General features: G+C 54.6%; 1 protein-coding gene across 1 annotated transcript in view; it reads right to left on the bottom strand.

The window, feature by feature from the left end:
- Positions 1-10,857, bottom strand: part of SIN3B (SIN3 transcription regulator family member B) — a 34,439-nt gene extending 23,582 nt beyond the window's left edge. The window contains 6 exon segments of the mRNA XM_032314804.1: positions 194-337; positions 2,225-2,425; positions 2,509-2,580; positions 8,890-9,043; positions 10,353-10,459; positions 10,703-10,857. Of these exon segments, the coding sequence (XP_032170695.1) occupies positions 194-337; positions 2,225-2,425; positions 2,509-2,580; positions 8,890-9,043; positions 10,353-10,459; positions 10,703-10,834 (810 nt within the window). The 5' untranslated portion in view covers positions 10,835-10,857.
- Between the last annotated feature and the right edge of the window lie 1,355 nt (positions 10,858-12,212).

The raw sequence follows: 12,212 nt of genomic DNA, 5'->3' as shown, positions 1-12,212 counted from the left end.
TCTGCTCCAACAGGACGTGGCGGTGAGCCTGCACAGGGGGCCTAGGGGTGTCTGCACGCTGTGTGGCTTCTGGGGGAAGCCACATGTCCCGGGCACAAATAAGCCCAGCCTGGTCTTCGGGGCTGCACTGAGAAACAGGGTCCCAGCTGAGAGGAAGGTGGCCCTCAGGCCAGGGTGGGCCCTCTATACTCACCAGGGACCGCTTGGCTTCAGGCAGGAACTGTCCAAACTCGGACAGCAGGTCCTCCTGGCCCCGGAAGAGGTTGGCTACCTCGGTAAACACTTCCTCTTCGGACATGCCTCGGAAAGGCCGCCCCTTTGTGCTCAGTTGCTCCTTCTGCCAATTCAGGAAAGGGAAAATGAGCAGTTAGCCAAGGATAGAGGCACACCAGGCTGCTGACCTTCAGGCATCCCACTGTGGAGGAGACTGAGGGACGACTCACGAAACAAAAAATGGGCTGGCAGAGCCCATGCCTGCTATCACTAGGAGAAAGGAACCCAGTCCACCACCCTGCTAACAGCTTGGGGTGCCCGGCACGCTCTGTTCTCGTCCCACCCCACAACACAGCCTGAGCCCTGGCCAGGGATGGGGCTTACAAGGGAGTATAGAGGGGAGGATGGCAGGGGCAGAGTCATGGAATGGTCTGGCCTCAGTCCTTGCATGTCCTCAAACAAAGGCCGGGGAAGTACAAGGTCAGTACAAGGGAGAAGAAGGCCCTTTTTTGCGGACAGGGCGCAGGGAGTGTGGAGCTGGTGGTGGGCCTTGAAAGAAACAGGGTGACGGGGGAAGGAAAGGGAGTACTGGGACAAGGGACTTGTCCACCCAGAGTCAGAAAGACCCCAAAAGTTGAAGGAAGATGGCCTAATCCAGAGCTTAAAGCACCAAGATGAGGACCAAAGGGGACCCAGGTTAGGAGGACAGGAACTCAGGATGGAAGTCCCTGTCAACTTTAGAAGTAAGTCCCTGTCAGCTTCACACCGGAGAATGTGACAGAGCATGAGGTGGTGGAGCTGGGACTCGAGCACACAGCTCGGGCTTCCCACTCCACGGCTGTAAAGGGAATGAGACGACCCATCAAGGGCCCATAATATTGCCCTCCCCTTCCTCAGGTCCCCGGAAGCTGGCTGTCTACTCTGACCCCTGGGACTTTGCACAGGATGTTCCCAGCACTAAAGAAAGTCCACCCTTTGTCTATACTCATCTGCCTGATGGCTCTGCCTGATTTCTCGGGACTCAGGCCAACGCTGCCCTTCCTGACACCCTGCAGTCCGCGGTGAGGGCTGGCAATCTGGGCAGACTTCTACCCGCTTCCCTTTCTTCCCAACCCACCCCTCTTAAGTCTCTTCCACCGCCAGACTGAACTAAGCAGCAACCATTCATCTTTGCTGCCCCACTGCCTGGCATGGAGCCCACTTGTAATCCACTTGTAATCAGCATCAACAGAGGGCTGCTGTGTTATCAAAACACCGGCGAAGCCATCTTACAAAGAGAAGACCATCTTCTCAGGTTCTTTTTAAATCCCCGTACCGTGCGTTTCCTAGTACTTCCTGGGATGCAGGGGTGCCTCACAGAGCAAATTAAAATCCTGAAAAAACCAAACTCCAACAGGTATTTGGATGCCCGTGTTCACAGAAGCATTATTCCCAAGAGCCAAAATCATGGGAGCAACCCTGGTGCCCACCCGTGGAGGAACAGATAAACACACGTGGTACATGCACGCCACAGAATGTTCTCCAGCCTTAAAAAGGAAGGATGTTCTGGCCCAGGATACAGCCTGGATGAACCCTGAGGACATCACCGTGAGTGAAAGAATCCAGACACAAAGAGACAAGTACTGTATGCTTCCACTTATAGGAGGTCCCTCGAGTTGTCAAATTCAGAGAGACAGGAAGTGGGATGGTGGGTGCCAGGGGCTGGGGGAGCTACTGTCTCATGGGGATGGAGTCTCGGTTTTGCACGATGAACAAGTTTTGGGGGTGGATGGTAGGGAAGGTTGCACAATGTGAAAGTACTTAATGCCAAGGCTTAAAAAGGGTTAAAATGTAAGTTTCGGGTCATGTACAATTTATCACAGTAAAGAAAAAACAAACAGGCTAAATAAAAAGCGCATCGGAATTGTACAGGATTTCATGAATTCAGACCAGAAAATGTGAATGCCACCGACGCACCCTGAAAGTGGGCTGGCGCCACCGGCACCCGGCCAGGGTCACGTGGGCCTCTTACCTGGTAAGTGTGCAGTATCTCCAGGAATGACCTATAGATCTCTGGGTGGTCTAGAAAACGGGTCTTAATCTTGTTCACGTAGCTGATGGCGTTGTTGAACTCCACGGAATCCGACTCCAAGGGCACCTGGGGCTTGTCCTCCTTATACAGCATCTGCGGCTTGAAGTTCTCCGCACAGTCGCTGTGGTTGTGCGAATTCTCCTGACAACGGCACGACAGTGAGTTATTGGCAGTCCTGACCCCGAGAACAGATGTGAGAAATGCTGGACAGAGCCCTGGCCCACCTGGGAGCAAGCGGCACCCAGCACAGAGCCAAGGTTTTTAATGAGATGCAGGAGAACGTTCCTTGTGGGGGTCTGGAGGGAGGGAAGTTGGGGGGGTGGTCACACACACACACACACAGGCAGATGACGCCTCCCTCACCACACTGTGTGTCTGCACTGTCCTGGGGGAGTCTCACCAGCCCACCTCCCCCTGATCCAAGACCATGAAGTTTGAATGATACCCAACACCTTGAAAAATGAGCAGACGGTAGAAATACACGGCAAGTGGATTGTTTAATCCTCCTGGAGTGGAGTTTGGGGCTCCTGCTGTCAGCAGTGCCAGGCCAAGTGAGGACCCTGGAGGTGAGTGGGGCCACCACCAACCAGGTTGTCCAGGACCATGGGACTCGCAGTGCTAAATCAGGGGTAGCCACCGGAGAGAAGAGACAGGCGCTGACTGGTCATCGTGCTTGCCCTCCCTCTGCAGTCTTTTCTAGCCACACAAAGACAGAAAACAGACACACACTTCTCTCTCCTAGACACCCTGAATTCTGATCTGGCGTGGGACTGACCCCACTGTCCCTGAAGGAGGGGGTGTTTGTTTCTAAACTGAAACTTCATGTGTGGTTCTAATGACTCCCTGCAAACCACAACTGGGCTGTCAGGGGTGCCCCCCACCTCCCGCAGTATCCTGCGGGTCCAACACACACAGGGGCTGGTTCTGGAGCAGGCCAGGGACCCTCCAGCACAGCTCCAGGGGTCTGTTAGAGGGCACCTTCTCAGCAAGTCTTCCAGAACGATCTGCACCAAACCAAAATGGCCTCCATTTGCCAGCACGCCGAGCCCCTTTCTTGTTCCACCTTCCTCTGTGGCACATGTCACCTTCTCACACTTCATCTTGTCTTCATCTTGTCTACCCCTGACCAGACGGCAAATATCCACACTGTTCACTGCCATAGCCCAGGTGCCCAGAACAGTGTTTGGAACAGAGTGGGCCCCAGCCACTGCTGGGAATCATCAGACGCACGGATGAAGGAACAAACAGCTTGGTGCTTCCATTCGTGCTTGGAAGGCACAGGGCACCAAGTTCAGACCCGAAGGCTCCAGCAGGATGGGGAACGGCAGGCACAAAGGAGCAGGGCCGTCATCAGGACAGATGCACTCGCTGGGCACACTCGCTCTCACCATGGTGGGTGTGTACTACTGTGCTCGGGCTGCCATAAGGAAACACCACAGACCGGGCAGCTTACACGACAGAAATGTATTTCCTCACAGTCCTGGAGGCTGAAGTCCAAGATCAAGGTTCAGCAGAGGTGGCTTGTGGGCAGTCATCTTCTGTGTCCTCACATGCTTGTCCCTCTGCTGGAGGGTCAGGTCGGTCCGTGTGTCCAAATTTCCTCTTCTTGTAAGGACACCCATCGGACTGGATCAGGGGACACCCTAAGGGGCTCATTTTACCTTAATGACCTCTGTGAAGGTCTCAAAAACCAATCACATTCTGAGTACTGAAGGTTAGGATTTCAACATATGAACTGGGATTGGGGGCGGTGGTTGGGGAGAGGGCACAATTCAGCCTGAACTGTGGGTACAGAGACGTTCTAGAAAAATCTGAGGCAAGACAAGCAGAGACACAAAAGACCCACAGCAGCTACAACTCTGAACACCACCTCTCCCTGGCAGTGGGATACATCCTAAGGCCCTCTGGGGACTGTCTTGCTGATTACCACATTCCTTCCAGGTGTGCTGGCCTGGCAGCAGAAGGAGCTAGAAGGAGCCAGGGAGAGGTGGGAGAGGGAGCAGCCCTGGGGTGGAGATTTGTTTCAGAGGAGGCTGAGAGCTCGTTGGAGCTCCCCACCCCTCCTCGGGGGGCATTTTCAAGCTCCGCGTACCCCTCTCCCACACCCTGGACCGAAGCGTGAGGACAAGATGGAGAAGCCTCCGCACGGCCAGGGCTTGGCAACGAGGACCCGACGGTAATGGGGCAGCTGCTCTGGCCAGCAGCCTGGCGGTTCCTCTGTAAGTTAAACATAGTTACCACGTGACCCGGCAACTCCGCTTTCAGGTATGGACCCAAGAATCGCCAACAGCCATGCAAACGACTCAAACGGCTACCGGGAATGGATAAACACACGTGCAGCATCGCTGCGATGAACATTTCTTCAACTACAGAAAGGAATGTAGCTCGGACACAGGCCACGGTGAGGGTGAACCTTGACACCATGAGACGCTGAGCGGAGGAACCCAGACCCAAGAAGTTACATAGGATTCCACTGAAACGAAATGTCCAGAACAGGCAAGTCTGCAGAGACAAAGTGGATTAGTGGTTGCCAGGGGCTGCTGGGAGAGGAGAACTGTGAGATACAGTTTCTTTCCAGGGTGATAAAAATGTTCCGGGATTGAGGGGGGGATGGTTGTAAGATAACGTAAGTATGCGCAAACCCGCCGAATTATATACTTCAGTTACAAAAAAATCCATTTATGTTACCATGAATCTTGTCACAATTTAAAAACATTTTTAATATAATCTCTGGAATATGTAAAAACCACTCTCCATACAAATATAAGCTGGCTTTGGCTCCTGGGCCAAACCCTGCTCTAAACCTTCCAGAATAATCCAGATTTTTCTCATCTGTGCCTGCCGGGAGTGGCTTCATTCAGGCATAGTCTGGTATAGTCCTACTAGACACCAGGGAGCAACCCTGCACAGACCACCCTCTGAGTGGCCGCAGCCCCACCTGGATGCGTGTGAGACCCCTCATCAAAGAGCACATTCCAAACGCAGAGCAGCTTCCCTGCTGCCCCCACTGCTCCTAGGCCTCCCTCACCGCAGGTGCTGCCACCTTCACCCAGAGGCTGAGGCATCCTGGAATCTCCCTGCACTTCCCACTCTCACAGACTCCTAGTCCCCAGGGCCACAACGCTGCCCACTGCCTGGATCACCAAGGACCCCTCCCTGGCCCCCAGATCCTCTCTTGCCCCCCAGTCCACTTCTGGCACCCCAGCCAGAGTGGCCTTTCTGGAACTCTCCACAGGTTCCAGACTCCTGACTCTCTCCCCTATACTCACCCCTGTATCCCCCTCTCCCCCAACCTCACAGGCTCCCTGGCTGTCTCTTAAGCACTCACTCATCACCTCAGGCCTTCAGACCTGGCCTGGGAAACCCCTGCCCCAAGACACAGGCAGGGTTCTGATCTCTCCCGTGGCCTCTGCCCTCAGCCCCTCAAGCCCTGGCCCCCTTCCCTCACTAAAGTCCCTCATGTATCTCTCGTCTCTCTACCTGTATCTTTTTTTTTTTTTTTTTTTTTGACAGACAGAGATCACAAGTAGGCAGAGACAGGCAGAGAGAGAGGAAGCAGGCTCCCTGCTGAGCAGAGAGCCTGATGTGGGGCTTGATCCCAGGACCTTGGGATCACGACCCGAGCCAAAGGCAGAGGCTTTGACCCACTGAGCCACCCAGGTGCCCCATGTCTACCTGTATCTCGAGGGTCCCTGCTTTGATGTGCGCATGCCCAAGAGCAGGGACTCTGGATAAAACGCGGCCTGAAGCAGAAGAGGTGGTTGACACCTGCTCCGTGAGGGACTAAGACACAAATACAAGAGGTGACCCAATAGGGACTCACTGAACTTCCAGATGACCCTCCCCATGGCAGGCCAGCCTCTGAATGTAAAGGGGTCACTTATCGTACGAGCTAAGGGTTTAACCTTTACCTGTGTTCAAGCTGGCTGCTGCTGCAGCCGACCCTGAGGGGGCGGGCTCCCAGGAGGCAGGGGTGGCTCTGAACGGAACCCCGGAGCTGAGAGTCGTCACCTTCCCACTGACACGCTGCGTCTTGCTCCTCCAACACTTGCCACACACCACCCCAGAAGAGGGACACGGTTGTGAAGCAGCCAGACAAGGGTCCTGCCTGATCGGACTCAGTCTGCAGGGCAAGCCAGATCAAGACACAGCAGGTTTTGAATTTCAAACCCTAGCTTTGCCATTTTACAATATACAAAACTGGGTGACACGAGAACAACCGGGGGTGGGAGCAGAGGGGCCTCTGGGGAGTGACGTTACAACTGAGGCCCGCTTTACCAGCTCCAAGAGGATGCTGACTCAGAAGGCTGTAACCCCAGCAAGGGGACATTCTTCCCACCATGCCGCCCTGGCCTTCCTGGGGGCACACACCCCACATCATGGCACACGTCTGTCTTCCTCTTAGACTTGTGTTCTCAGTGAGGCTGATTCGGTCCCGCAGTGGGCACTTAGCGATGTGCGGAGACACTTCCAGGTTGACACATGGTGTAGGGCAGAGGCGGCTGGGGTTGCTGCTCAGCCCCATACAGGGCACAGGACAGCCTGCTCCAGAAAAGAACAATCTGGTCCCACGGGCAACAGAGCCAATGCTGAGAAACCTGCACCAAGGGCTCCTCACAGCCGGGGACTCCCCTGACTTCTCTTCCTCTGTACCTTAGAGCTACTCCCTCGGTGCCTGGAGTTGATAGGACTCACCAGGACATGAGAAATGAAAAAAAAAAAACATCGAAGGTGTACATCGAAACACAGAAGCTAGAAAAACCAGTAAAACAAAACAAAACAAAAGTCACTGGGGCGTGGCACGTAGGGAGGCCTGAGAAGTTCTCGGGCTACTGTGGCCTCTCCAAGGACTCCCGGACATCTCGTCTATGCCTGGCAGGAAGGAGTGCTGAAAGCAGGGCAGGAAAACCAGCAGGTCAACTGATGTGGACAGAAATGGAGTGGGCAGCAGGAAACAGGGGCCCTAGACGTCGTGGCTTTGGGGCTTTGGCAAGACCACATGGCTGTGTGGTGAAGTCAGGGGGAGACAGGGCTGGTACCGTCTCGCTGTGTCCGTAGCATGTCTCCATGGAGTGAGCACAACAGCAGGGGCCTTGTGGCTACTGACCGGAAAATGAGACCTCGGAGCAGTCTGCGTTGAGATCCAGCCCCGCAAGCTGAGTTACTCCAACAGCTGGGGACCGAGCAAGGCAATTTCCACAAGTGAGGTCTCTGACCTCGGCTCTTTCTTAGGGAGCGATGGTCATGACCCACCCGTGTACAGACTTGACTCGTCCAAGCGCAGCCCCGCAGCCCTGCGCACCGCTGCCAAGGAGCCTGCTCTTCTTCCCAGCCACCATGGTTCCGCAGGTGAACCCCACTAAGGCTGCTGATCTTCTGGAGCAACGAGTCCTACATCTGGATTGTGGCGCTCCACTTGTAAATGTGAAATGGAAGCAGCTCTTTGGAGGTCAGCAGCCACGCGCTTCCGATTTCCTTTTCAAAACGGAGATGCTCTCCTTGGCTTTAATGAGGCAACATGCTGGTGGCGGAGCTTGCCTTGCATAGAGAGAAGGCAGAATTTACATGCAGGTCCCTCTGAGAGAGGGGGCGGTCACGGTCACACTGCCTCTGGCCATTCTCCTTCCAAATTTGACTCCTGCATTGATAGGAAACCGCTATCTCCTTCATCAGAGGCCAAATGGACAGAACGCTTCCTGGGGTAGGCTTTTTTAATATTCCCCGCTAACACCCAAAGCCCTGGAGCAGAGACAGATGAGGCCGAAAGAGCTGGTTCACGGAGACTAGGGGCTCTGGATGGGGGCGATGTGGTTCCTAGGAGTCATCTGGCAATGTCTGGGGATGCATCAGCTGCCATCGCGGGGCCAGGGCCTTGTGGGTGGAGTCAGGGATGCTGCACACATCTCCAGGCGCACTGGATAGCCGCCCCACCCCCAACAGCATTTCGGCAACGGGGCCAAGGGGGAGGAAAGGCAGTGGCTACTTTGTTAAGAGTAAAGCTCACACAGACTTCTGTTTTCTCAGGGCGTCTGGTGGGCTTGGGCAAGAAGGGACTGCACGGACAGAGGAAGCAGCAAGCTGCCACCTGAGACAGAAGGAACCAAAGCCACAAGCCGAAGCTGAGCCAAGGACCCTACTGGCAACGAAATGTAGCCCAGCAGTGACAAAACGGCTATCCTCACATACATCTCAACTGCTTTATTGCGTGGCTGGTACCTGGGATGATCGGAGAGACCCCACGCCCGAGTCCGAGTGCGGCTTGCCTGGCGCGCTCACAGGGAGAGCATCAGGGTAAGAGCCTGATGACGGTGGGTGGTTATTTTGACAGGACATAGAACTGTTAAGACAATGCCCCCCAGACACAAACAACCACATCCACTCTTGATCTGAATCCTCCAAAGGGATTGGTGTGGGGTAAACAGGTGGCTGGGTAGGGACTCTGATCTATTTTGACCTGCATTAGAAGCGAGCACTGTGTCTAGACAAAGATTGGATCTTCGCTGCCTTTCTGGCAGTAAGACACAGACGGGCTGCCTGAGCTAGGTAACTGAGTACCAGGGCTGAAGTGTCAGGACCACATCCCTCAGACCACCAGAGCGGCATACCTGGCTAGACAGAGGCGACTGTATGTTTAACTTGCCGTTCTTGGGAATGTCTATTCTGTACCCGAGGGGAAGGAAAGCGTTGAATCCAACAATGAGGTCAGGGTGTTCGTGGAAGAGCTGCGACACGCGTCGGATGACTCCAGGCGTATCGATGCTGGAAGGAAAAAGAGGGAGAGTGGGCAGAAGTGTCCTGGGGAGCACATGGAAAGCCAAATCTACTCCCAACTCGCTTGGCAGTGCCACCTAATGAGCTTCTTGAAGGACAACAAAGCACCCTGCAACGTGACCAGTGTGATTCAGCCAATGTGTCATCTACTTCCCCAGCTGCCAGGCTCGGGCTCCCTGTGCCTTCCTAGCGAGAACCACAGGACATTTGCATGGCACATCTGCCCCAAACACTCCAAGCACACCCACCCTCAGTTCTGAAAATGCCAGGAGACCAAGGGAAAGGCCAGGACTCCAGGTAGTGGCAGGAGGCCCTCTAAGCAAGGTGATGAACTATGACACAGGCATTAATCCCAGCAAGTGACAGCAAGGCATAAATATCAAAGGCCCTGCAAGCAGGGGTTGCACAGCAATGCCAGTGGTCTCCCTTATGGCTGTAGGGGAGACCCCTCTCAAGGCTTTAGCTTGTCTCTCCTGGAAGGAAACCAGGCCAGCCCTGCCATGTTTCCTCAGAGTGTGTGTGTTGGGGGCGGGGGGGGGGGGGGGGAGCAGCCGGGTTGGGGATGTGACCACTGAGAATCTAAGAGTCAGAGTGCCCATGTCTAGTCCTGACCGCCCCTAAGATTGGTCTGGGCAAGCAGCTGGCCCACTCTAAGCCTAAGTGAGCCTCCTGTCAGAGGATGGCATGATCTCCCCCATCATGCCTAGTTAGAACTAGGTCCCCCACTCAGTTCTAACCCTCCTGACTGTGTGCCTACAAAATCAGCCAAGGTGTTGTAAATCCCTTCTATGTGCCAGGCCCCTTACAGAGCATTTTATGCGCATTACTGTCCAACAGGCCAGGCACAAGGGTGCCCCTGGGTGAGGCACTCAGCTTGCTGACAAGATTTAAGGGGGAGAGAGCGCCAAAACACTCAATACTCAAGACAAATAACATTCTGATGTAGTGCTTAAACAAATTAAAATTAATTTTAAAAGATCCTTGGTGAACAAAATTCCTTTAAAAATCATTTTGAGTAAAGACAGAACCAGACTCTCTTGCTTGCGGACTTCTCTCTCTCTTGCTCTCTCCTCACCCCATCCCTGCTCTTCTTCCAGGAATCCCCACAACAGCTCCACAGGGGGGTACTCTCCACTCCGGTTCTTCAGAAAGAACTGAGGCTCTGAGAGGTTCCACGACCTGCGCAAGGTCACCCGACTGGGGCGGAGAAGCAGCCGGGATGGGGGGTTCCCACTCCGCTCAGCCGGATCGCGGCCCAGGGCGGCCCCCCCGGGGTGAGGAGGGGTCCCGCGGGTACCTCTGGCTTTTGAACTCCTTCATGATCTCCAGGAAGCCGTTGTAGGTGGCAGGGTCGCTGCCGAAGCGGATCTTCACCTGGTCCAGGTAGGTGAGGGCGTCCTCCACCTGCGGGGAGCGGGAGGGTCCCGATGGGCGGGGGTCGGCGGAGGAGGAGACGGAGGACAAGGGTCCCTGGTGGGGAGGGGAACGGGCCGAGCCTCCGAGGAGCTGAGGTAAGGGGTCAGGGGTCTGGGGTCCGGCGCCGTGCGGAGTGGAGGCCGAGGCGGGGCCGGGCGGGGCCCGGGCGAGGGGCATCGGCCCGGGGGCCAGACGACAGGGTTCCTGAGGGAAGGTGGGGGCAGCACTCACGTGCACCGGCAGTTTCTCGTGGCCCGCGGAGCCCGAGCGACCCCAGCGGGCGCCGCTCAACCCCCGGCCCGCGGGGCCACCACCTCCGCCACCGCCGCCGCCACCGCCGCCGCCGCCGCCAGCGTGCGCCATGTTGGAAGTCGGAGCCGCGGCCCGCCCCGCCCCCGCTCGAGGGCCGGCCGCGCACGCGCAGGCTCCGCCCCTGTAGGGGCGGGGCTTGATTATGTCACGAGGGGGCGTGGCTCCTTGTAGGACTTGCTCTGGGATCTTACTCCCAAAATTGAAATGCTAACCAATTCCTTATATAGTGCAACTGAGCAAACTGAGACCTGCCCTTTGCTTTTGCCCAGCTCCACTAGCGAACTCATAACGGTCTTCACATTTTTTAAAGATAGAAAAATTTCAAAAGAGAAGACTATTTCGTGACACGTGAAATCTCTGAAATTCAAATTTCGGTGTCTAAAATAATATTGGAACACAGGCGCATCCACTTGTGTACCTATCATCTGTGGCTACTTTTGCACTATGAGAGCAAGGAGAGTAGCTGTGACAGATCCTAAGATGTGCAGACCCTGATATATTTACTGAAAAATATTTGTGGATCCCTGGTTTATAGGGTTGATCTGACAACAGGCCAGGGGCACACAGCACTACAGAGGGCCTTGTCAAGTGCACTTTTTGCTAACTGGCTCTAGACTTAGTTCCCTTCTCCTATCTTCACTTCATTAGCCCTGATCACATCATTTCCCCAGTGGACCAGTTCAGGAGCCTCTTAAGAAGAAAAATTACTAAATTTCTCAAATACTTAAAGCCCATTGACAAGTCCTTGAAACAGGCAGAGTGAACTTCCTCTAGGAACTCAACTGCTCAATGTTACTACTTTGTTAAGGGCAAAAAGCAGTCTTAGCCTGATCCCCAGGATCCTGTAAGTCTACTTTAACATATAAAAATTCCTTTGGGGGCGCCTGGGTGGCTCAGTGGTTTGGGCTGCTGCCTTCGGCTCACGTCATGATCTCAGGGTCCTGGGATCGAGCCCCGCATCGGGCTCTCTGCTCCGCAGGAAGCCTGCTTCCCTCTCTCTCTCTCTCTCTCTCTCTCTGCCTGCCTCTCTGCCTACTTGTGATCTCTGTCTGTGAAATAAATAAATAAAATCTTTAAAAATTCCTTTGGAAACTTCCTTTATCTTTAACCCCCAAGATACATGTAGGCAATCATCCCAAGCATATGACCCACCAATATACATCTGAAGGGTCTCATGACTCAGATTCTATTAGATGTTCTATTAGATGTAATAAATGACTTTCCCAGCAATAGCCAGCCCCCTCAAGGTCCTGGAAAACTTGCTTCCAAAAATTCCTTAGAGACTTATGCTATCCCTAACCCCCTCCCAACCTGGAAGTATATAATCAGCCACTCCTCCTGGCCCGGAGGGCAGCTCTTTCTGCCCATGGGTCCCGCCCCATGCTTTAATAAACTCACCTGTTTTGCACCAAAGCTGTCTCAAGAATTA

Source organism: Mustela erminea, chromosome 1, assembly GCF_009829155.1.
Source record: "Mustela erminea isolate mMusErm1 chromosome 1, mMusErm1.Pri, whole genome shotgun sequence".
Lineage (NCBI taxonomy): Eukaryota > Metazoa > Chordata > Mammalia > Carnivora > Mustelidae > Mustela > Mustela erminea.
The sequence above is the reverse complement of the archived record's forward strand: the minus strand, read 5'-3'. Positions and strand labels throughout refer to the sequence as shown.